The sequence below is a fragment of the Leucoraja erinacea genome, chromosome 17 (genome assembly GCF_028641065.1).
Source record: "Leucoraja erinacea ecotype New England chromosome 17, Leri_hhj_1, whole genome shotgun sequence".
Lineage (NCBI taxonomy): Eukaryota > Metazoa > Chordata > Chondrichthyes > Rajiformes > Rajidae > Leucoraja > Leucoraja erinaceus.
Genome location: NC_073393.1, coordinates 8,962,357 through 8,984,644, shown reverse-complemented (window position 1 = coordinate 8,984,644; position 22,288 = coordinate 8,962,357). Strand labels below are relative to the sequence as shown.

Genomic DNA, 22,288 nt, shown 5'->3' with positions numbered 1-22,288 from the left:
GAAAGATACAATTAGAATTATAAGGATTAAAGCACAATTATTTGTATTGGGCTTTTGGGATAATAATGTAGTTGTACTGTTAAACTTGCACATTTAATAGTCTTACACTTACTATTAAAATAAAAATTCCATTTAAATTCATATGAAAATTTTACTTTTAATTACTAAATGTAGGATTCATTTCCCAATGCCATCAATCAAAACTCCAAGGCACTAGATCTTGTGTCCATGGCCAACCAAATGAAACTAAATGATGCCAAGGGCAAGATACAAATAATACAATATATGGTTCATTATTAAATCTCTAAAATACTCTCCTAAATGGATCAAAATGTGATTCATTATAAATGGTATTGTAATTTACAATTTTATTTGATTTTTTTAAAAGAAATACTGTCACATTATACTGTGCTTATCTCACCGGTTGAAGTTTTCTCCAGTCTAAGTGTGTTGTGGCACTTGGGATTAAAACCCTTTCTATTACAGGTCCACTGCCAATTTCCTAGCACCCTTGATTCCAGAGTCTTGATGGATTATTTATTTTTGCTGGACCAACAAAGGTCAAGTGCGCTCTTGTAATTTTATAATCTACAAAATGTATTTCCTTGCTGCCACAAAGTCAGAAGACCTGAGTGTGCTGCTGGCAGAAAAGCTAAATTGCTTCTTCTCCCGCTTTGAAACATCACAACAGCACCCCGGATGGAGTACCTGGTAAGGTGCTCAAAGCGTGTGCCCACCAGCTCACTGCCATCTTCACCAGAATTTTCAACCTCTCCCTGGACCAGGCAGTTATTCCGTCCTGCCTAAAATCAGCCACAATCGTCCCAGTGCCGAAGAAGTCTCCCATCACCAGCCTTAATGATTACCGTCCTGTGGCCCTCACTCCGGTAATCACGAAGCGCTTTGAGAGATTGGTCCTCCAGCACATCAAGGACTATCTACCACCAGACTTCGACCCCCACCAATTCGCTTATCGCTAAAACAGATCCACGGAAGACGCCATTACCGTAGCTTTCCACTCTGTGCTGAGCCATCTGGAGCAGGGGCAGAGCTACGTCCGGATGCTCTTTGTGGATTATAGCTCAGCTTTCAATACAATTATTCCGGACAGTCTCATTGATAAACTGGTCACTCTCAGCCTCCCCACTCTCACATGTGCCTGGATAAAAGATTTCCTCACCAACCGGCCCCAGACTGTGAGACTCGGCCCCCACCTCTCCTCCACTCGCAGGTTGAGTACCGGCTCCCCACAGGGCTGTGTGCTAAGCCCCCTCTTATACTGTCTCTACACCTACGACTGTAGTCCGGCCCACAACAACAACCGCATCGTCAAATTTGCTGACGACACTACTGTAGTCGGACTTATTTCAAAGGGAGACGAGGCAGCCTACAGAGAGGAAGTCCTGAAGTTGACAACCTGGTGCTCAGAAAACAATCTGGCTCTGAACACCAGGAAAACAAAAGAGCTCATTGTCGACTTCAGGAGGCACAGCACCGACTTAGTCCCCCTACATATCAACGGCGAGTGTGTGGAGAGGGTCAACACCTTCCGGTTTCTCGGCGTCCATATCGCTGCTGATTTCTCCTGGACAGACAACACGACAGCGGTCATCAAGAAGGCTCAGCAGCGGCTGCACCTCCTGAGGGTCCTCAGGAAGCACAACCTGGACTCTAACCTGCTGCTGACCTTCTACCGCTCGTCCATCGAGAGCCTGCTGACATACTGCATTACAGCATGGTATGGCAGCTGCACCATGGCAGACAGGGAGAGGCTTCAGAGGGTAACTAGGACAGCACAGAAGATCATTGGCTGCCCTCTCCCCTCCCTGATGGATATTTACACCTCCCGCTGCCTTAGCAGGGCAAAGAATATCATCAAGGACAGCTCCCATCCTGCGTTTGGACTGTTAGACCTGCTGCCCTCTGGAAGGCGCTATAGGTGCATCAAATCCAGGACAAATAGACTCAGGAATAGTTGTTTTCCGAAAATTATAACTACTCTTAATTCACACATGCACTGACTTCACAGCCCAACACCCGGACATCCATCTGTATATATGTATATAGCGCCGCAGAATTGTGCACCTATCCCCCCCCCCCCCCTTCTCCCTTCTGTTTTTGTTTACTGTTTCTTGTTTTTTTGTACTAAATTATATGTATGCACTGAGTACGAGCAGCTTTTAATTTCATTGTACATGTATAGTGACAATAAATGGCATATCATATATCATATCACATTCCAACATGTCCTCCGACTGATTATGCTTGACTAAATGAATAGCTTGTGGATTGCCAGGCAATAGCAGGAACTTCAGCAAGTGAGATAAGCACAGTATAACATGACAGCAGTTATTTAAAAAAATTAAATAATATTGCAAATTACGATACCATTTATATTGAAACGCGTTTAGATCTGTGTATTATTAGAGGTTTAATCATGAATATACTTTATTTATATCTTGCCCTTGGCATCATTCAGTTTCATTTGGATGGCCATGGAACTAAGATAGCAGGAAATTATCTTTGTACCATTTTCTAGGCCACACTCAGACATGTGCATCTAGCAAAGGTTGACTTCAGATTCACCACAGAACCAAGAGCGAGAATTAGAAAGATAAATGGAGACAGAGGGAGGGTGAGAAAGACAGATAGCAGGGAGAGAGAAAGAGCGAGAGAGAAAAGAAATGCAGAGTGAAGGTCAGAGACGGAGTAAAAGACAGACAATCAGAAAGAGAAACAGAATGAGGGAGGACAAATAAGAGCAAGAGAGAGAGAAGCTATACTTAAAAATAGCATTGATTAGATTTAGACCCAGGGAATAGTCAAGAACAAATATATATTTGAACTAGATTAAGTGGGACCCGTTGGGTCCCATGTTCTCACGGGAGGGCTGGTCCCCCAACGCAATATTCTACCTCCACCAATTCCAATATTGGTGGGTGGGGGTGCTTTCTGGAGTGCTAGTATAGGTGTTGTGGGCCAAAGGGGCTGGTTTCCAGAGTGCTAGTATGGACATTGTGGACCAAATGGATTCTTGGGCTGGCAGCTCAGTCACTCAGGCCTGGTGGGCTGGCAGCTGAGTTACTCAAGCCTGGTGGGCTGGTAGCTCAGTCACTCGGCCTGGTGGGCTGGCAGCTCATAAACTGCCAGAAATTCTGCCCAAAACAGGTGAGGGACTCCTAGAGAAGGGGGGGAAGGGTGGAGAAGCAATTTTAGACATTTTTCTTTTTTTTTCTGCAGATCATAGCAATGAAGGAGAAAAGTCTATCCTGGCCTTGTGCACATTGAGCCAATGAAGGGTGGGAGAAAAAATACTGGGGTGAGGTTTAATACTTGCAGGGGGAATACTTACTGATGGGCCAAAGGGACTCCTCCTGGACTAGCACAGGCCTGATGGGCCGAAGGGGCACTCAAAAAAAAATGTCAGTGTAATCTCAGTGAAAAAGCACTTTTCCTGGCCTGGCATGGGCCTTTTAGGCCAAAACGCTCCTCCTGGGCTAATACTGGCATTTTGGGCAAAAGGGACAGGATTCTCTGATAATGGGGGCTTTGTGGGCCAAAATTAGTGGTTCTAGGCAAGCCAAACAGCTAATTTCATTTCCATTTCAATTTAAAGCACAGGGCAGGCCAAACAACTCATTTCCATTTCAATTTCAAGCACAGGGCAGGCCAAACAGCTCATTGCAGTTTCAAGCACAGGGCAGGCCAAACAACTCATTTCATTTTCATTATGGGCTAACAAATCATTTATTGCAAGTACATTGCAGACTGACAGTTCAGCAGACTGACAGTTATTAACTCTCCCTCGCGATCTTCCAGAGTGACTGACTCGTGTCCAGGCATCCGGGGTTTTGTAGCCCCCCCCCCCCCCCCCCCCCCCCCCCCACATTACCTTCATCATGGTGACTGTTGGTTGTACTGCTAGGACTCAATGATCCTAATGACTTTCCAATTATCTGTGTTACCCCATTATCCATCTGGTCCCTATGATCATCTACCCAACCTTATATCTTATATTCTGAAGACATTTGCTGACCCGAAACGTCTCTTATTCTTTTCCTCCAGAGACCTACAGAGTTACTCCACCACTTTGTGTCTATCTTTGGTATAAACCAGCAACTGCAGTTGCTTGTTTCTACTTGTATACACCTTACCAGGTCTAATGACTCTTTACCATCTCCCTGGCAGCCCCCACATCCAATTCATAAATCTAAACCCTAACCCATACCATTCTCTGTCATTTCTTCCCACCTACCCTGTGTGACCAGTGTGGGAGATCATAAACAATGGTCTACCATAGACCTTATACATGGCATAATATCAGAGGCACCTTAGCAAGAAAATCCAAATGTTCTCCCAAGACAATGTTGGCCTCTGGGCTATAATTTGAGTATTCTTGCTCTAATAAGATAAAGGTGGAAAAATTAAACAGGTTTATGAATTCTAATTCAAAACATATTTTTAAGCACTGTCACCAAGTTTTGAGTCGAACTGGAGCGTAAAGCGAAATCAAACTGCACAAGAATCATTTACAAGCTGGTTTAGAAATCTGAAAGAATTCAAATGGAGATCAGTTCCCAGATTGAACTGCGAAGTGGGCTTATTGATTAGACACCTACAAACAATAACCAAAAATGTGTTAAATTCTAAAATGGGAAAATGTCACAGTGATAGTCAAAGCTTACCATTCAAGAACCTTTCTTTTGCATCTGTTCAGAATTCCACTTATTACCAACTGCTAAATCTCAATGCATGTCTCCTGTTTTACAAGAGTGTGAAGTACATACCCAGTCAACATTTGTAACGTGCTCCAGTATAGTTGCCATTATCTGTTCACATTGAATGATTTATGACCAATGTTAATCTAACTATGATGGAGTTAGTTTATGATCCCAGCATTAGGTGTCTGTATAATGCAGACATCTGCTATCATCGTTGTTTGCATTCTAGATGGATGTGCATATTCACAGGCTGTGCGTTCGTCTGGTGGACGCATCTGAAGGCAATGCTTTCAAGCGTTTGTACTTGTAGAGGCAGCAGAGAAGTTTTCCATGCGGATCCTGACAACTTTTTCCTCAATGGGATGTGGGGAAGGGAATTTGCACACAAAGGCCTGATGGCAGGCTTTCCGAAAGTTTTCCGACAGGAATCCATATATTATGGGATTGATGCAGGAATTTCCATACACCATGCAATGCGAGATGATCCTGAATGCAAAGGATGCATCAGTCATCGGGAAATTTCCAAATTGGGCCCACATGGTTATGATGTGTTGAGGCAGCCAAGACAGAAGAAAAGTGGCCACAACTAGCATGACTGTCTGGGCAGTCTGTGGAGAGAGTAAAGAAGAAACATAATTTAATTTCATAATTAGCTGAAATAAAATTCAAATACTGAGGACAATTGCATTATTCAGTTGTAATTATTAGTGAGGCTTTATATCATTTCCATGCAGATAACCTGAATTGATTGCATATTCTCCATGTACAAGTAAACAGAGTGCATTGGAGCACAGGATCAGCTCAGGATTTTAAACAAATTTAAGTAACTTAAATTCCCAGAAGGGGCTGTCCCACTGCGGCAGCCTAATTGGCGAGTTTAGGAGATATTGAAAAAATGTCATGTTGAAGACCTCCTTCGACTATGTAGAAGACCTCCTACAACCTCCTTCAACTATGTTGAATGAATGAATGAATCTCTTTATTGTCATTGCACATGGTACAACAAAATTTAAAAGTCAATCCCACGGTGCGATTCACAAGAGCAATTTTAAATATATAAGAAAAGGTAAAAATATATACATATTAAAAAAAGATTTTACAGATAAATAACAATAGCAGCTGAGGTAGAACCATTCAGTTGAATGTGAGTGTTATTTCTTATTTTGCATTGTTAAGTTCACGTATGGCTATGGGGTAGAAGCTGTCTCTGAGTCTGTTTGTGCGGGTTTTGAAAGACCTGTACCGTCTGCCAGAGGGCAGCAGGTGGAACAGGTTGTGTCCAGGGTGGGAAGGGTCCTTCAGGATGTTGGCTGCCCTGCCAAGGCAGAGAGCTGAAGATGTCCTTCAGGGAAGGCAGTGGGCAGCCAATGATTTTTTGTGCGGTGTTGATGACCCTTTGAAGGGCTCTCCTGTCCGCTGCAGAGCAGCTGGCATACCATGTGGTTATACAGTACGCCAGCACACTCTTGATGGAGCAGCGGTAGAAGGACACCAGCAGCTTCTTCTCCAGATTGTTTTTCCTGAGGATCCTCAGAAAGTAGAGTCGCTGCTGGGCCTTCTTGACTGCTGTGGTGGTGTTTGTAGTCCAGGAGAGATCCTCTGTAATTTGTGTGCCCAGGAATCTGAAGTCTGAGACCCTTTCCACAGTCCCCATTGATGAATAGGGGTTTGGGGGCTGCACTGTTCTTACGGAAGTCTATGATAATTTCCTTTGTTTTTGTGGTGTTTAGGATGAGGTTGTTGTCTGAACACCACGCTGTCAGTCTTTGGACTTCCTCCCTGTAGGCTGTCTCATCTCCTTCTGAGATACGTCCAACCACAGTCGTGTCGTCCGCAAACTTGACGATGGTGTTGGTGGAGTGGGCGGGGGCACAATCGTGGGTGTAGAGGGTGTAGAGGAGGGGGCTCAACACACAGCCCTGTGGGGAGCCGGCGCTGAGTGTGATGGGGGTGGAGAGGTGATGGCCCAGTCTGACAGTCTGGGGGCGGTTAGACAGAAAGTCCTTGATCCAGAGGCAGATGGGTTGGGAGAGTCCTAAATCCATGAGTTTGGTGACCAGTCTGCTGGGGATGATGGTATTGAAGGCGGAGCTAAGGTCAATGAAAAGCATCCTCACATAGCTCCCCTGGTGTTCGACGTGGGTCAGTGCAGTGTGAAGAGCAGTGGCGATGGCATCCTCAGTGGACCTATTTGCTCTGTAGGCAAACTGGTGTGGATCGAAGGTGTGCGGGAGGCTGGCTTTGATGTGCTGCTGGACCAGCCTCTCGAAACCATTCATGATGACTGGTGTGAGAGCGACCGGTCGGTAGTCGTTAAGGCCGCTGATAACAGGCTTTTTTGGTAGTGGGATGATTGTGGCAGACTTCAGGCACGGTGGGATGATGGATTTGGACAGGGACAGGTTGAAGATTTTCGTGAAGACCTCGGAGAGCTGGTCTGCACATTCCTTCAGAACCCTTCCTGTCACGCCATCCGGGCCAGCAGCCTTCCTCGGGTTCAGACTAGCTTCGGAAAAATTGGACATCGAATAGTGGAGATTGAAGACGATCTCCTTCGACCTCCCTTCGACTATGTTGAAGACTATCTACGACTACCTTCAATTACCTTCGACTACCTTCGATTACCTACGAATAGCATGCCGACCTACTTCGACTAAACGTACCAGTAAAAGTATTGATTTTTTTCCATGGCGACTTTTTTTACCTGCAGGCATTTTTCAACATGTTGAAAAATATGCCGCGACCTAGCTGAGGCCTCGAGTACACGGGGTCTACTCGAGCATGAATGAGAGTTACAAAGACCTAGGACCTCGTGTCAACCATGCTGCGAGTATGAGTTGAGGACAAACTCGCCAGAACTCGCAGATTAGGTCACCGCAGTGGGACAGCCCCTATACTGACCTTTCTATCCTCCACTGTCAGTGTGAAGCCTCATGCAAATTGGAGAAACAGCACCTCATATTTTGCTTGGGCAGCTTACAACCCAGCGGCATGAACATTGATTTCAATTTCAAGCTCCTGCCACCGCTCCCCCTCTCCCCACCATAGTCGTCTGCTAGTTCCACTGTTCAGTATCTCCGCCACGGCTAACAATGGGTCGGCACCACTTCAGAGTCCCAAGGCCACCAAATTCAAGTGCTTTTCATACCACTCCAAGCGTTGGCCAGTGCCGTTTCTACCTCTTTCAGCAGGGTGCAAGCCTCAAATTCAGTGCAGTTTTATTCCCCTTCAACCCGAGTCCAAGGCCACCAAAATTCGGGCAGCTTCATACAGTTCATGCAGGGTGAAATTCATAAAACCACACAAAACACCAAACTCACAGTTCAGTAGACATTCCCAGTTGATTCACCAGTCATGACCTCTCCCCCACCCACATGCAGAGACTGAGCCCCCACACTTCTGGGTTTTATAAATAACCAAAAAGGTGTGGCTACACAGAAACATTCTCTACATTTTTTAAACACTAATAACACTTTTATTTTTCATTGATGGGAAGAATTCTCTGCACCTGCTCAGCGGAGGGGGGACTGAGTAAGATGGCCAAAAAATCACAGCCGTAAATGTAGCTTTTTATCTAAAATCAATATACAGTACAAACAGGAAGTAAATGCATTTGTGGTAGTGCCTTTTAACTTCAAGCCAAATCACGCAAGCCACCATTTGCAGTAAGTAGTGCCTTTCAACTTCATGCCACCATTTGCAGTAAGTAGTGTCTTTCAACTTCAAGCCAATACACCCACGCCACCATTTGAAGTAAGTAGTGCTTTTCAACTTCAAGCCAAAGCACCCAAGCCACCATTAGCAGTAAGTAGTGCCTTTCGACCTCAAGCCAAAGCACCCAAGCCACCATTTGCAGTAATTAGTGCCTTTCAACCTCAAGGCAAAGCACCCAAGCCACCATTTGCAGTATGTAGTGCCTTTCAACTTCATGCCACCATTTGCAGTAAGTAGTGCCTTTCAATTTCAAGGCAAAGCACCCAAGCCACATTTGCAGTAGGAAGTGCATTTCAACTTCAAGCCAAATCACCCAAGCCATCATTTGCAATAAGTAGTGCCTTTCAACTTCAAGCCAAAGCACCCACCAGCATTTGCTGTAAGTAGTGCCTTTCAACTTCAAGCAAAGCGCCCAAGCCACCATTTGCAGTAAGTATGCCTTTCAACTTCAAGCCAAAGCACCCAAACAACCATTTGTCCCTCCCCCTCCCTCCAGCAGGTGCAGCAGAGAGAATGGTGATTTTTTTTAAACTTCAAGCCAAAGCTCCCAAGCCACCATTGCAGTAAGTAGTGCCTTTCAACTTTGAACCAAAGCTCCCAAGCCACCATTTGCAATAAATAGTGCGTTTCAATTTCAAGCCAAAGAACCCAAACCACCATTTCCAGTAAGTAGTACCTTTCAACTTCATGCCACAATTTGCAGTAAGTGCCTTTCAACTTCAAGCAAAGCACCCAAGCCACCATTTGCAGTAAGTATGTCTTTCAACTTCAAGCCAAAACACCCAAATAACCATTTGCAGGCAGTGCCTTTTTACTTCAAACAAACCATATTTTCATTTTCAAACCACATTTAGGGTACTCACAGTTGTGTAAACATTTGTTCAGTGTTATTCAGAGCTCAGAGAGACGTGACCATTGGCTTCATCCTTCTTGCAGAGATTGAGTGAGGCACATTACTTCCTGGTTTTATAGTCCCTCCCCCTCCCTCCAGCAGGTGCAGCAGAGAGAATGCTGATTTTTTTAAACTTCAAGCCAAAGCTCCCAAGCCACCATTTGCAGTAAATAGTGCATTTCAACTTCAAGCCAAAGCACCCAAGCCACCATTTGCAGTAAGTAGTGCCTTTCAACTTCAAGCCAAAGTTCCCAAGCCACCATTTGCAGTAAGTAGTACCTTTCAACTTCAAGCCCAAGTTCCCAAGCCACCATTTGCAGTAAGTAGTGCATTTCAACTTCAAGCCAAAGCTCCCAAGCCACCATTTGCAGTAAGTAGTGCCTTTCAACTTCAAGCCAAAGCACCCAAACAACACCCAAACAACCATTTGTAGGCAGTGCCTTTTTACTTCAAACAAACTATATTTTCATTTTCAAACCACATTAAGGGTACTCACAGTTGTGTATACATTTGTTCAGTGTTATTCAGAGCTCAGAGAGACGTGACCCTTGACTTCATCCATCTTGCAGAGACTGTGAGGCACACCACTTCCTGGTTTTATAGTCCCTCCCCCTCCCTCCAGCAGGGGCAGCAGAGAGAATGGTGAATTTTTTTAAAACATTAATATCTGATTTGTCATCTATGGGCAAAATCCTCCGCACCCGTAAGGCGGAGGGGGGCTCTGAGCGTGGTGTCCAAAAATGACGGACGTAGTTGGCGGCGTTCTGTCAGAAATCGCAGCACAGTAGGCCAAAAGAGGTCAAGATCAGAGATTTAGTAATATACTAGACCAAGTGCAGACCCGTTGGGTCTGTTCGCCCAACGTGCAGTTGTGGGGGGGAGGCGGCATGCAGCGTCACACACACTAACTATCTCCCCCCCCCCCCCCCCCACTTACGCTAATTACCCCCTTGATATATTAATTTTATTAATTTGCTCCTTTTACCCCATAACCACCCTATCTACTGACGCATAGCCCCCAACTTGCAGTCACATCTAGAGGGGGGGGGGGGGGGCACGGGAGTAGAGAGTGAGGGCAGAGAGAGAAGGGGCAGAGACAGAGAGAGAGAGACACACAGAGAGAGAGGGGCAAGAGGGAGAGGGGGTGGAGAGGAGGAGAAGAGGGAGGGTGGGGGAGGAGGGGGAGAGAGAGAGAGAGGGGGGTGAGGTGGGGAGCGGGGAGGGAGGGTGGAGGGAAGTGGGTAGGGGGCTGTGGAGGGGAGGGGGTTTAGGGGAGGGTGGGGGAGGGGAGAGAAAGAGAGGGGAGAGGGGGAGAGGGTGTGCTGAGGGGGGTGAGGTGAGGGGGAGAGGTGGGGAGCAGGGAGGGGGAGGGAGGGTGGAGGGAAGGGGGTAGGGGTGTGTGGAGGGGAGGGGGGTTTAGGGGGAGGGATGGTGGGGGAGGGGATGGAGGGGAGAAAAAGAGGGGCGAGAGAGAGGGGGGGGGAGGGGGGAGAGGGGGGAGAGGAGGGGGGGGGGAGAGGAGGGGGCGGTGAAGAGGAGGGGGGGAGAAGAGGAGAGGGGGCGGAGAGGGGGGGGGAGAGGGGGGAGGGGAGAGGAGAGAGGGGAGAGAGGGGAGAGAGGAGAGAGGGAGAGAGAGGGAGAGGGGAGAGGGGGGAGGAGAGGGGAAGAGGAGAGAGAGGAGGGGTAAGAGGAGGGGGGAGAGGAGGGGGGAGAGGAGAGGGGGAGAGGAGGGAGAGAGAGAGACAGGGGGGAGAGAGAGAGACAGGGGGAGAGAGAGAGAAAGAGAGAGGTATAGGGAGAGAGAGAGGTGGGGAGAGAGAGGAGGAGGAGGAGAGAGAGTGCCTTTTTACTTCAACCCAAACCCAAACAACCATTTGCAGGCAGTGTTTTTTTACTTCAAACTAACCATATATTAATTTGGCTATTAAAATGGCGTGAAAGAAAAATTTTCGATAATATATACAAGCAAGAAATATTAAACCATAAGATTATCATTCTTTAGAAATTCTTTCCTGGTGACATATTTCCTCAGTGTTAACTATCAGATCATTTTGCATTTGAGGGGCCAATAAAAAAAATGAAATGAATTTTAGGAGTATCTGGAAACAGCCATAAAATAAGGTATTTGAAAACACCCACCCCGCAAAAATTATCCTTTATATGTCGTATTGTTATAGTGAAAGACTGTTAAATGCAAATTCAGACAAAAGAATAATGTAAATGTTCGTGTCTGAAATTCATCAGAAGGCTGTAACATTTATCTACTGTTGATGAAACTTCATCTATTCCTTTCCAGTTGGACAGGATGTAATAACAAGAATTAATTAGAAAAGCGAGAGTGAAAATGGAAGTTGAGAGGGTTAAGAAGCATGCAAATGAAAAAAAAATCAGGAATACTGTAAGTTAAATACTAAAAAATGAATAAATGCTCAATAAATAAATGGTGTACAACCACATCATAATGAAATCATGACAGAAATCCTAAGACTAATGAATATAGACTAAGGAAGACCAACTCATAGGCAATGACAGCAAAATGACAGAACTATTGATCAGGCATTTTCTCTCAGTACCTGGCTGGATATGAGAATAATAAAACATGTACCTGATATTCAATCTGCCCCATGCCTTGCTTTTGCAACCTGCCCCTGCATAAACCTCAAGTGCACTAATGCACCGTGTTCATTGGAACAAATTGAGCTACAGATCTCACCTTACACTGATCTCGTGAAACAGAGTGATGTGCACATGGTGACAACACCTCAGACAGCTGAGCCTCTGCTCCCGAAAGCCTTTTTAATGTTTTATGCTAAAAGTGCTGCAACTGTTTCTGATATTCAGAGATATCAGTATCTTTAAAAATACTAGATTTATGTAAATACTAGGTGATATCTTAATAAATATATCTAGAGGCACGGTGGCGCAGCAGTACAGTTGCTGCATTACAGCACTAGAGACCCGGGTTTGATCCTGACTACAGGTGATCTGTATGGAATTCTCCACATGACCACATAGGTTTTCTCCCATGGTGGAAAAAAATGGGTGCTCCAGTTTCCTCCCACACTCCAAAGACATGTAGATTGTATAGGAAGGAACTGCAGATGCTGGTTGAAACCGTGGACACAAAATACTGGAGTAACTCAACGAGACAGTCAGCATCTCTGGAGAGAAGGAATGGGTGACATTTCGGGTCGAAACCCTTCAGACTCATCTTAGATTTGTCGGTTGCTTGGATGGGTAAAATTGTAAATTATCCCAAGTGTAGGATAATGTTAATGTGCGGGGATTGCAGGTCAGCAGTAGACTAGGTGGTCCGAAGAGCCTGTTTCCACACTGTATCACTAAACTAAACTATTATGTTTTAAGACTGTTATGTCTAGAGCCAGGATGTTTGGGCACTAAAATACTAATAGGCAGGCAAAAAGGCATAATAAAATTACAAAAAAGGCATTTATTGACAAAAAGGCATAACACATTTATTTCCACCACCAAAATATGGTTCAAAATAATAAAATAAAGGTATACTCCATTAAATGACCAAAGTTGCCTGGTTGCACATTCATTACTAGCTTTTTTCAAATGATCTTGTGTTAAAATATGCTGTCTGCCAGACAGAATATGCTTCACTGGGGTCACTGGTGCATACCCGAAAACAGGCTACAGACTCTATATTCATTACAACTACCTTTGAGAACTTTAGCTATGTTTTGTATTTCTTTAAGATCTTTGTTAGGTAAAATCACTCTCACGTTTTCCTTGTATGTCTTTACCTGCATCGCCAAGAACTTTACAAATATCGTCAGTTACTTTGTTAAAAATCTGCAAGTTAGTCACTAATGTTTTGCCACGTTTCTCAAGGGAAGTGATAGCTTGCGAGAAGTTTGCAAAATTTGAAGCAATAAACACAAGATCGCGGTGGAGGGACTTTTTTTGCATGATTTCACTGACGATCCTGACGGCAGCAGATTCTCCTTTTTCGAAACAGTTGGCGATTTATTTTATCTTTTCAAAATTTGCAGCGTAGTAGAGTTCAATAGAGAGCCATGTATCCCCCACCTAATCAAAATGGGCTGAGGAGGTAGCGGAATCTCGGGTGCCATTTCCTTGAACAACTGCATACGTGATGGTACTTTGAGGAAGATTTTCTTGACATTGGAAACTAGGTGATCGACATTTGGAAACAAGCTATGTGTGTGCTTGTTTTATGGTCATATGGAGGGGTCTTTTCCTGCACTATACTTTCCTATCTTCTATGTTCAATCCACAGTATCCTATCAAATCACTTGCTAATTTTGTGATTTATTTTCAAGAGAAACAATTAATTGAAGGACCGAATGGCCTACTCCTGCATCTATTGTCTATTATATAGCATACACAAAGTGTATGAGTTCTGCCTTATTCTTTGATTTAAACATGGTTACATTTTTAGGTGAAAGAAAGTAAAGGGAAATACGTAATTTGAGGCCATTTGAAAGCATTACTTGCTTTTATAATGTAACATTATTGTAGGGATAGCTCTTCACTTATTCAATGGTGTAAAATTTAATAGAAATCGTGGCAATGGTGTGTCTGCTTTCACTTTGAGTTCTGTTGTCTTCTGAAGAAAATGTGTACAAAAGTAATTGTGACAATCTGTTTTGCTTGATCTGTCCGTCAATAACAACAGGTATCAGAATGGAATTTGATTTTTGTTTTCAAGAATAGATTGAAAGGCACAAAGTGAATTATGAACCTAGCTGGCTATATTAAGAAGCTGTATGTACAGGAAGGAATTGCAAATGCTGATTTATACCCAAGATAGACACAAAATACTGGAGTAAGTCTCAGCAGGACAGGCAGCATCTCTGGAGTAAAACAATAAGTGACGTTTTGGATCGGAACCCTTCTCAGACCATCACCTATCCATGTTCCCCCGAGATGTTGCTTGATCCGCTGAGTTAGTCCAGCATTTTGTTTCTATCTTCTATATTAGGAAGCTCCTGACTCTTGGCGCTTGTGTTATGGAATAGTATTTTGAGCCAAAGCTTTTTGGAAGTTTGGCAACCGCCATGAATTCAGGGTTACGATGGTATGGGTTGAATGCTACCAGGAGTGGTGTCAGAGTTTCCAAAGGGAAGTTAGTGGAAGTTTCCTTGTTTCTACTATTCAAAGTATCCTATATGCCTTGAAAGAATGGCAATGTTTCTGAAGTCTGGAAGTCTGGAATCCACGCTGTGTTCGTACCTTTTTCTTGGAGCGCTTTGATTTTTTTGAAACATTCCTCATCTTTTTGTGGAGATGGAACAAGATCTGAAGGAGAGACAAGAAGTGACAAAAGAGTAGCTCTCATGTGTAGCACACTTATGATTCAATAGACAATAGGTGCAGGAGTAGGCCATTCGGCCCTTCGAGCCAGCACCGCCATTCAATGTGATCATGGCTGATCATCCCCAATCAGTACCCCGTTCCTGCCATCTCCCCATATCCCCTGACTCTGCTATCTTTAAGAGCCCTATCTAGCTCTCTCTTGAAAGCATCCAGAGAACCTGCCTCCACTGCCGTCTGAGGCAGAGAATTCCACATACTCACAACTCTCTGTGAGAAAAAGTGTTTCCTCATCTCCATTCTAAATGGCTTACCCCTTATTCTTAAACTGTGGCCCCTGGTTCTGGACTCCCCCAACATTGGGAACATGTTTCCTGCCTCTAGCGTGTCCAAACCCTTAACAATCTTATATGTTTCAATAAGATCCCCCTCATTCTTCTAAACTCCAGAATGTACAAGCCCAGCCGATCCATTCTCCATCAGCAAATGACAGTCCCACCATCCCGGGAATTAACCTTGTAATAGCCCTGTCCCATGGTACGAGTTTATTCCAAGAGCTCTCCCAAGCTTAAAAAAAATCAAACTCGGGGTAAGCACGGAGAATGAACGTAGCGGGTACGTCAGAACTCGGGGACGTCTCTTAGCGGCTCATAACATTAACGGCAGGTACTCGGGAAGACTCGCTAACGGGAGGTAAGCACGGGAAGACTTGTGAAGATTTTCCAACATGTTGAAAAATGTCCACAAGAGCTCCGAGTACCGACGAGTGGCTATTACCGTAAATCTCCGAGTTCGAATCAGGGCAAACTAGAGAGAGCGCTTGGAATGAACGTGTACCGTGGGACAGGGCTTTCAACCTACGCTGCACTCCCTCAAGAGCTAGAATGTCCTTCCTCAAATTAGTGGACCAAAACTGCACACAATACTCCAGGTGTGGTCTCAATAGGTACAACTGCAGAAGGACCTATTTGCTCCTTTATTCGACTCCTCGTGTTATTAAGGCCAACATGCCATTCGCTTTCTTCACTGCCTGCTGAAACTGCATGCTTACCATCATAGACCGATGAACAAGGACCCCCGGATCCCGTTGTACTTCCCCTTTTCCCAACTTGACGCCATTTAGATAGTAATCTGCCTTCCTGTTTTTTATACCAAAGTGGATAACGTCACATTTGGGCAGCTTACACCCCAGCGGTACGAATATTGATTTCTCTAACTTCAAGTAACCCTTGTATCCCCTCACTCTCTGTCACTCCCCTACCCTCGTCGTGGTACTATTCGGCCTGTTGAGTTTCACTGCCTCATTATCATCTAGCCCACTGCAAACAATGGACCATTGTGGGCTCCACCTTTCCTTGATCAACGTTGTTTTTTGCATATCTTTCATTCCTTTGTTCTATGTGCCGTCCATATCTCTCGCCTCCCTTTCCCCTGACCCCTCAATCTGAAGAAGGTTATCGACCCCAAACGTCACCTATTCCCTCTCTCCAGAGATGCTGCTTGACCCGCTTGGTTACTCCAGCATTTTGTGTCTATCTATGATTTACAAGCGTTTGTTTACCACCGTTGATAAAATAAAGCAAGCAAGTTTGTGTACAGTTCGACCCAGTGTGATGCTTAAAGTAAACGCCCAACTTCGCTAAATATTAAGCGGGTTAATGACGCATTTTCAATAATATATCAGATAGATTCTCTGCAGATCCTGTTCGATAAGGGATCGATCCTAGCAACGAGCCCGTATGCACCACAGTACCATCAGACCATATCAACCCTTGGATACAACTCTTGCACTAACCATGCTCGGGTATTGCAATCTGATGAAGGATCTTGGATCTGATATGTTAACTATTTATCTGCACAGATTGTTAGCTGACTCGCCGAGCGTGTCTAACATTATTGTTTTTTCCTTAACTTCAGAATATGAACACCAGTCAGATGTATTTTAATTCTTAATTCTAACCTTACATTGTAGGATTGTACTGAGATTTCCCAGACTTTTAAACGCACGGAATAACACAGCAGGGATGGGAAAAAACGAAGTGCTGGAGAAACTAATTAGACCAGGCAGCCAGCATCTGTGGAGAAAAACACAAAGTGCTGGAGGAACTCGGCGGGTCAGGCAGCATCTGTGGAAGGAATGGACAGAGGACGTTTCGGGTCGGGACCGTGCTACAGAACAGTTCACCAGTTGCGATGAAGGGCTTTTCAAAGACCTCGGGACTGAGCTACACGGGGCGGCACGTTACCGAATGCGAACTGGGACCTATAACCATATAACCATATAACCATATAACAATTACAGCACGGAAACAGGCCATCTCGACCCTTCTAGTCCGTGCCGAACACATAATCTCCCCTAGTGCCATATACCTGCGCTCAGACCATAACCCTCCATTCCCTTCCCATCCATATAACTATCCAAACTATCCAACCTAATTCCTAATTTGTGAGCTCCTCTTCTCACAGTAGCTCTCGAGATCACTTTCTCCGCAACAATTTGCACCCCCCTCTCTCTCCATCCCTCCTCCACTCTAGTCGTCCTGTTGAGTTTCACTGTCTATAACTCATTGTCACCTAGACACAGCCAGATTTCCTTGACCATCTTTCATTCATTTATTCAATGTGTCGTCTATATCTCTCGTTCCCCTTCCCCTTGACTGAAGAAGGGTCTCGACCAGAAACCGTCAGCTATTCCTTTTCTACAGAGATGCTGCCCGACCCACTGAGTTAACTCCAGCTTTTTTCGTGTCTATCTTCGGTGCAAACCAGCATCTGCCGATCCTCCCCCCACAACTTGCTGCGCTTGGGCTGGCCGTTGAACCCCGACACCCCGGGACATGGCGTGTACTCCACAAGGGTACAGTTACCTTGGCATAGCAGTAGCAGATCAGCAGAAGAGGCAGCAAGTAACCGATCACCAAGATGCCAACTTTGTAGACGCGTTCCTCGGGGTTGTTCTGCCACGAGTTCCAGCAGAAGGAGATATTGGGCGCTCTGGTGTGTCCCTGCAGGGTCTGTTGCTGAGCTACGGGGACGGCAACCAACAAAGACAGCAACCAAGTCAAGCCCACCCCGATCGTGGCGTTCCTCGTAGTCCTGATGGACGGGGGGCGCATGGAGCGGACCACGGCGATGTATCTGTCCACCGACATGGCCACCATGGTGAAGATGCTCACCAGCATGGTGACCATTTTAAAGTAGTGCACCGTCTTGCAGAGGAAAGCGCCGAAGATCCAGCCGGGCAGCGTGTAGATAGTGGCTTCGAATGGCACACAGAAGACCAGGAAGGCAATGCTGGAGATACTGAGGTTCAGAATGAAGACATTGGTTGTACTCCGCGCCTTCTTCGACTTGGTCCGTCCCAAGACGACCAACACCAGAGTGTTCCCAGTGATGCCCAGAAGAAATATGAAGCCAAATATCACCGGTACGACCACACCTTCTGGCCCCATGGAGAAGAGCGGCAAGTCGGCGTTCTCCATGGAAGCGCTGACGTTGCTGGAGCTCATGGTGACCGTCTTCCCGACAGCCAGAACCCAAGGAGGAGGTGCAAGCCTTTACTCTTCCTGGAGACTGTGCTGACTCCGGCAGCCGGAGGGAGCGATGGGACAAGCGCCGCACTACATCGAGGCAGCGACTGAGCGCCGAGACACTGTGAGACTGTGTGGGACTCGCCGCCTCCGCCCGCACCTCCCTCCACCCCAAACCCTTCCCACCTCGCTCACCTTCATGACGCACTGCTGACCGCTACAGCCATAGACCAAACCCTGAAACAGTCACCTTTCCATTCGGCGATGAGGACTGGAAAGGAAATGATCACCTTGTTCATAATCAAGAACAATGATAAAATGCAGAGGAACTCATAACTATGGAGATGAGAGACACAGAATGCTGGAGCTGCAACTCAGCGGTGACAGGCAGCCTCTCTGGAGAGAAGACACAGGTGACGTTTAGGGACGGGACACTCCTTCAGACTGAAGCGAAAGAGGACTGGGTTGGGTATGATTGAAGATAGACACAGAATGCTGGAGTAACTCAGCGGAGACAGGCAGCCTCTCTGGAGGAAAGGAATATGCGATCTTTCGGGTCATAGAAACATAGAAACATACATCGAGACCCTTCTTCAGATAGAATATAATTCAAGAATATAACACAATGCATGATAGTTCAGGAGTATAATACAATACAATAATTATTATAATTCAACGATAGTCTGAAGAAGGGTCGACTATTCCTTTCCTCCGGAGATGCTCCCTGACCCGCTGAGTGAGTTACTCCAACATTTTGTGTTCGGCTTCGGTTTAAACCAGCACCCGCAGTTCCTCCCGACACGATATAATTGTCCGGTCCATAACCTGTGAAATGCAGAAACTCTCCAAACCATATAGGACCGGAAAGGAAATATTTGCCCTGTCCCTATGTCCAGGCGAATGGATTTATACACAGGGCCATTATTTCCCTTCTAGACTTCAAAAGTTTCGAAGTGCCTCCCCAAATATTATCTGTCAGGCAATAACGTTAAAATACACCCCCCCCCCCCCCCCCCCCCCCCAACGCATTATTCTTCATGCCAAGCAAACATGACAAGCGAAAACTATTTTTTTGAACATTGAATTCTCCCCAATTTTGTTAGTCCTTGCTGCCTCCTCCCCTTCCTCAGCCCTCCTGTAGTCTCCTCCCATCCCCCAGCCTTCGGGCTCCTCCTCCTTTTTCCTTTCTTCTCCCCATCCCCCCACCACCCATCAGTCTGAAGAAGGGTTTCGGCCCGAAACGTTGCCTATTTCCTTCGCTCCATAGATGCTGCTGCACCCGTTGAGTTTCTCCAGCTTTTTTGTGTACCAAGTGAAAACTAATGTCAGCAATTTATATAAAGAACAAGAGGACAGATGTAATTGCTAATATCCATGCCTCCCACCACATTCCGGTGCGCACCCATTTCCCCCGTTACCTCCCTCTCTCCACCGTCACCCTGTCCCCCCTTTAGTGCACTCATCTCCCATCTCCGAGAACAACACTTTCCTTCCTTTCTCCTGCCCTACCTATATCCTCCCCCCTGGCTTTATACTTCACTCCTTTTCTACGAAAGGGTCCCGGCCAGAAACATTGTCTGCCCATTCCCTCCACAGATGCTACCTGACCCGCGGAGTTACTTCAGCGCTTTGTGTATTGCCCACTCCTATTCCGTCAACTTTTCACCTCCAGCCTTTGTCACTTTGCCACCCATCTGCCAATCTGCCCTCCAACCCCCATCCCTTCACCTGTATCCACCTGTCACTTGCCAGGTTTTGTCCACCTCGCTTGTCCAACTTTCAGTGTGAAGAAGGTTCCTGACCCAAAATGTTGCCTGTCCATTCCCTCCCTCCACAGATGTCCATTCCTGTCCATCCCTGTCCCATTCCTCCAGCACTTCTTAAAAATTGTTGAACAGCCTGTGATATGAACTAACCGTATCACCTAATGTATAAAGCAGCAGCACTCCCAATGCTAACGAAATGAACTGTTAGTATGGGTGGCTTGTTATTTTAACAGTCTCAGTGGCTTTATAATCACAAATTATGTGTGGGCGTGCATGTGCACGTGTGTGCTACTGGGAGTGTTCATGTGAAAAGATACTTGAAATGACCTAAATGTTTGTAATTTCACAGGAGAGAGGTTTTGCATACAAGGAACAAAGTTCAGAGATCATAGGAGCAGAATTATGTCATTTGGCCCATCAAGTCTACTCCACCATTCAATCATGGCTCATTTCAAACCCATGCTCCTGCCTTCTCCCCATAACCCTTGATACCCTTACCAATCAAGTATCTGTCAATCTCTGCCTTAAAAATACCCAACAACTGAGGCCATGACCTCTGGTGCTAGACTCTCCCACTAGTGGAAAAGTCCTCCCCACATCCACTCTGTGCAGGCCTTTCACTCTTCGATAAGTATCAATGAAGTACCCCTTCATCCTCCAATGAATACAGGGCCAGAGACATCAAACACTCAGAGTCACAGGTAGATAGGGTGGTCAAAAAGGCTTTTGGTACTTTGGCCTTCACCAATTGTATTGTGTATAGAAGTTGGGAGGTCATGTTGCAGTTATATAAGACTTTGGTGAGACCGCAATTAGAATATTGTGTTCAGTTCTGGGCACCATGTTAAAGGAAATATATTGTCAAGCTTGGAAGGGTTCAGAAGAGATAAATGAGGATGTTGCCAGGACTAGAGGGTGTGAGCTATAGGAAGAGTTTAAGTAGACTGGGTCTCTATTCCATGGAGTGTAGGAGGATGAGGGAGATCCTATAGTGGTGTACAAAATCATGAGAGGAATAGATGAGGGTAGATGCACAAAGTCTTTTACCCAGAGTAGGGGAATCAAGGACCAGAGGACTTAGGTTCAAGGTGAATGGGAAACAATGTAATAGGAATCCAAGGGGTAACCTTTCCACACAGAGGGTGATGGGTGTATGGAACAAGCTGCCAGAGGAGGTAGTTGAGGCTGTGAGTATCCCATTGTTTAAGAAACAATTGGACAGGTACATGGATCGGACAGGTTTGGAGGGTTATGGACCAAGCTCAGGCAACTGGGACTAGGGCAACTGGGACATTGTTGGCCGGTGTGGGCGAGTTGGGCCGAAGGGCCTGTTTCCACACTGTATCACTCTATAACTCTATATGTTAACCTAATCATCCCCAAGATCATTCTAGTAACCCTCCTACGGACTCTCTCCAAAACTTGCACATCCTTTCTCAGATATGGAGAAGGAAACTACTCGCAATACTACAAACCCGGCCTAACCAGTGCCTTATAAAGCCTCACTAAAGTAGAGGAGTGTAGGAAAGAACTGCAGATGCTGGTTTAAATCGAAGATAGACGCAAAATACTGGAGTAACTCAGCGGGACAGGCAGCATCTCTGGAGAGAAGGAATGGGTGATGATTTGGGTCGAGACAATATGATTCAGACTGAAGGAGGATCTCAACCCGAAGCGTCACCCATTCCTTCCATCCAAAAATGCTGAGTTACTCCAGCATTTTGTGTCTATCTTTGGTTTAAATCACCATCTGCAGCTCCTTCCTACACGTACAAGATAATACAGGTAAATTAATATATTTTCTGCATTGCAGCTGGTGTCCATGTATCCAAGTAACGTCATATATTCCAGACTAAACTTTGAAAAAGCGACATTACCAGATACAGGCCCCACGGCAAAACATTGCAACACAGAGCTTTGTATGAAATGTTGACATGAATCATACAAATATAAATTTTGTTCTGTTTGGCGAAGGATTCACTATCTACTCTCCATATCTTGCGTTGTTTTGCACTTTCTTCAACGATGCACGTTATTTTGAAACACTGTTGATTTAAACCAGTGAGTCCCAAACCTTTTTTAGAGCCACCATCCCTTTGACCACATAAACTCAATCTATGCCCTTTACCGTATTAAATACATAATTCCGATTAGCGTTTTGCATGATCCACTCAGAAAGATAATAACACAGTAAAATTTAAAACAGTAACAATGAATTGCAAATGTATTCAAAATCCTATTGCAACATTTTCGTTTAATTTAACAAATTCGGTAAACTTGATCCAGTGAAGCCAGCTTTTCAAGGTCACATAGTCATGTGATAGGAGTAGAATTAAGCCATTCGGCCCATCAAGTCTACCA

At 45.4% G+C, this 22,288-nt stretch overlaps 1 protein-coding gene across 1 annotated transcript; it reads right to left on the bottom strand.

Moving 5' to 3' along the window:
• Nucleotides 1-3,891: 3,891 nt before the first annotated feature.
• Nucleotides 3,892-18,738, bottom strand: galr1b (galanin receptor 1b). The gene is made up of 3 exons (XM_055648455.1): nucleotides 17,499-18,738; nucleotides 14,551-14,616; nucleotides 3,892-5,329 (listed from the first exon to the last, which is right to left on the bottom strand). The coding sequence occupies exons 1-3, from the start codon at nucleotides 18,138-18,140 to the stop codon at nucleotides 5,012-5,014; spliced, it is 1,026 nt and encodes a 341-aa protein (XP_055504430.1). The 5' UTR covers nucleotides 18,141-18,738; the 3' UTR covers nucleotides 3,892-5,011.
• Between the last annotated feature and the right edge of the window lie 3,550 nt (nucleotides 18,739-22,288).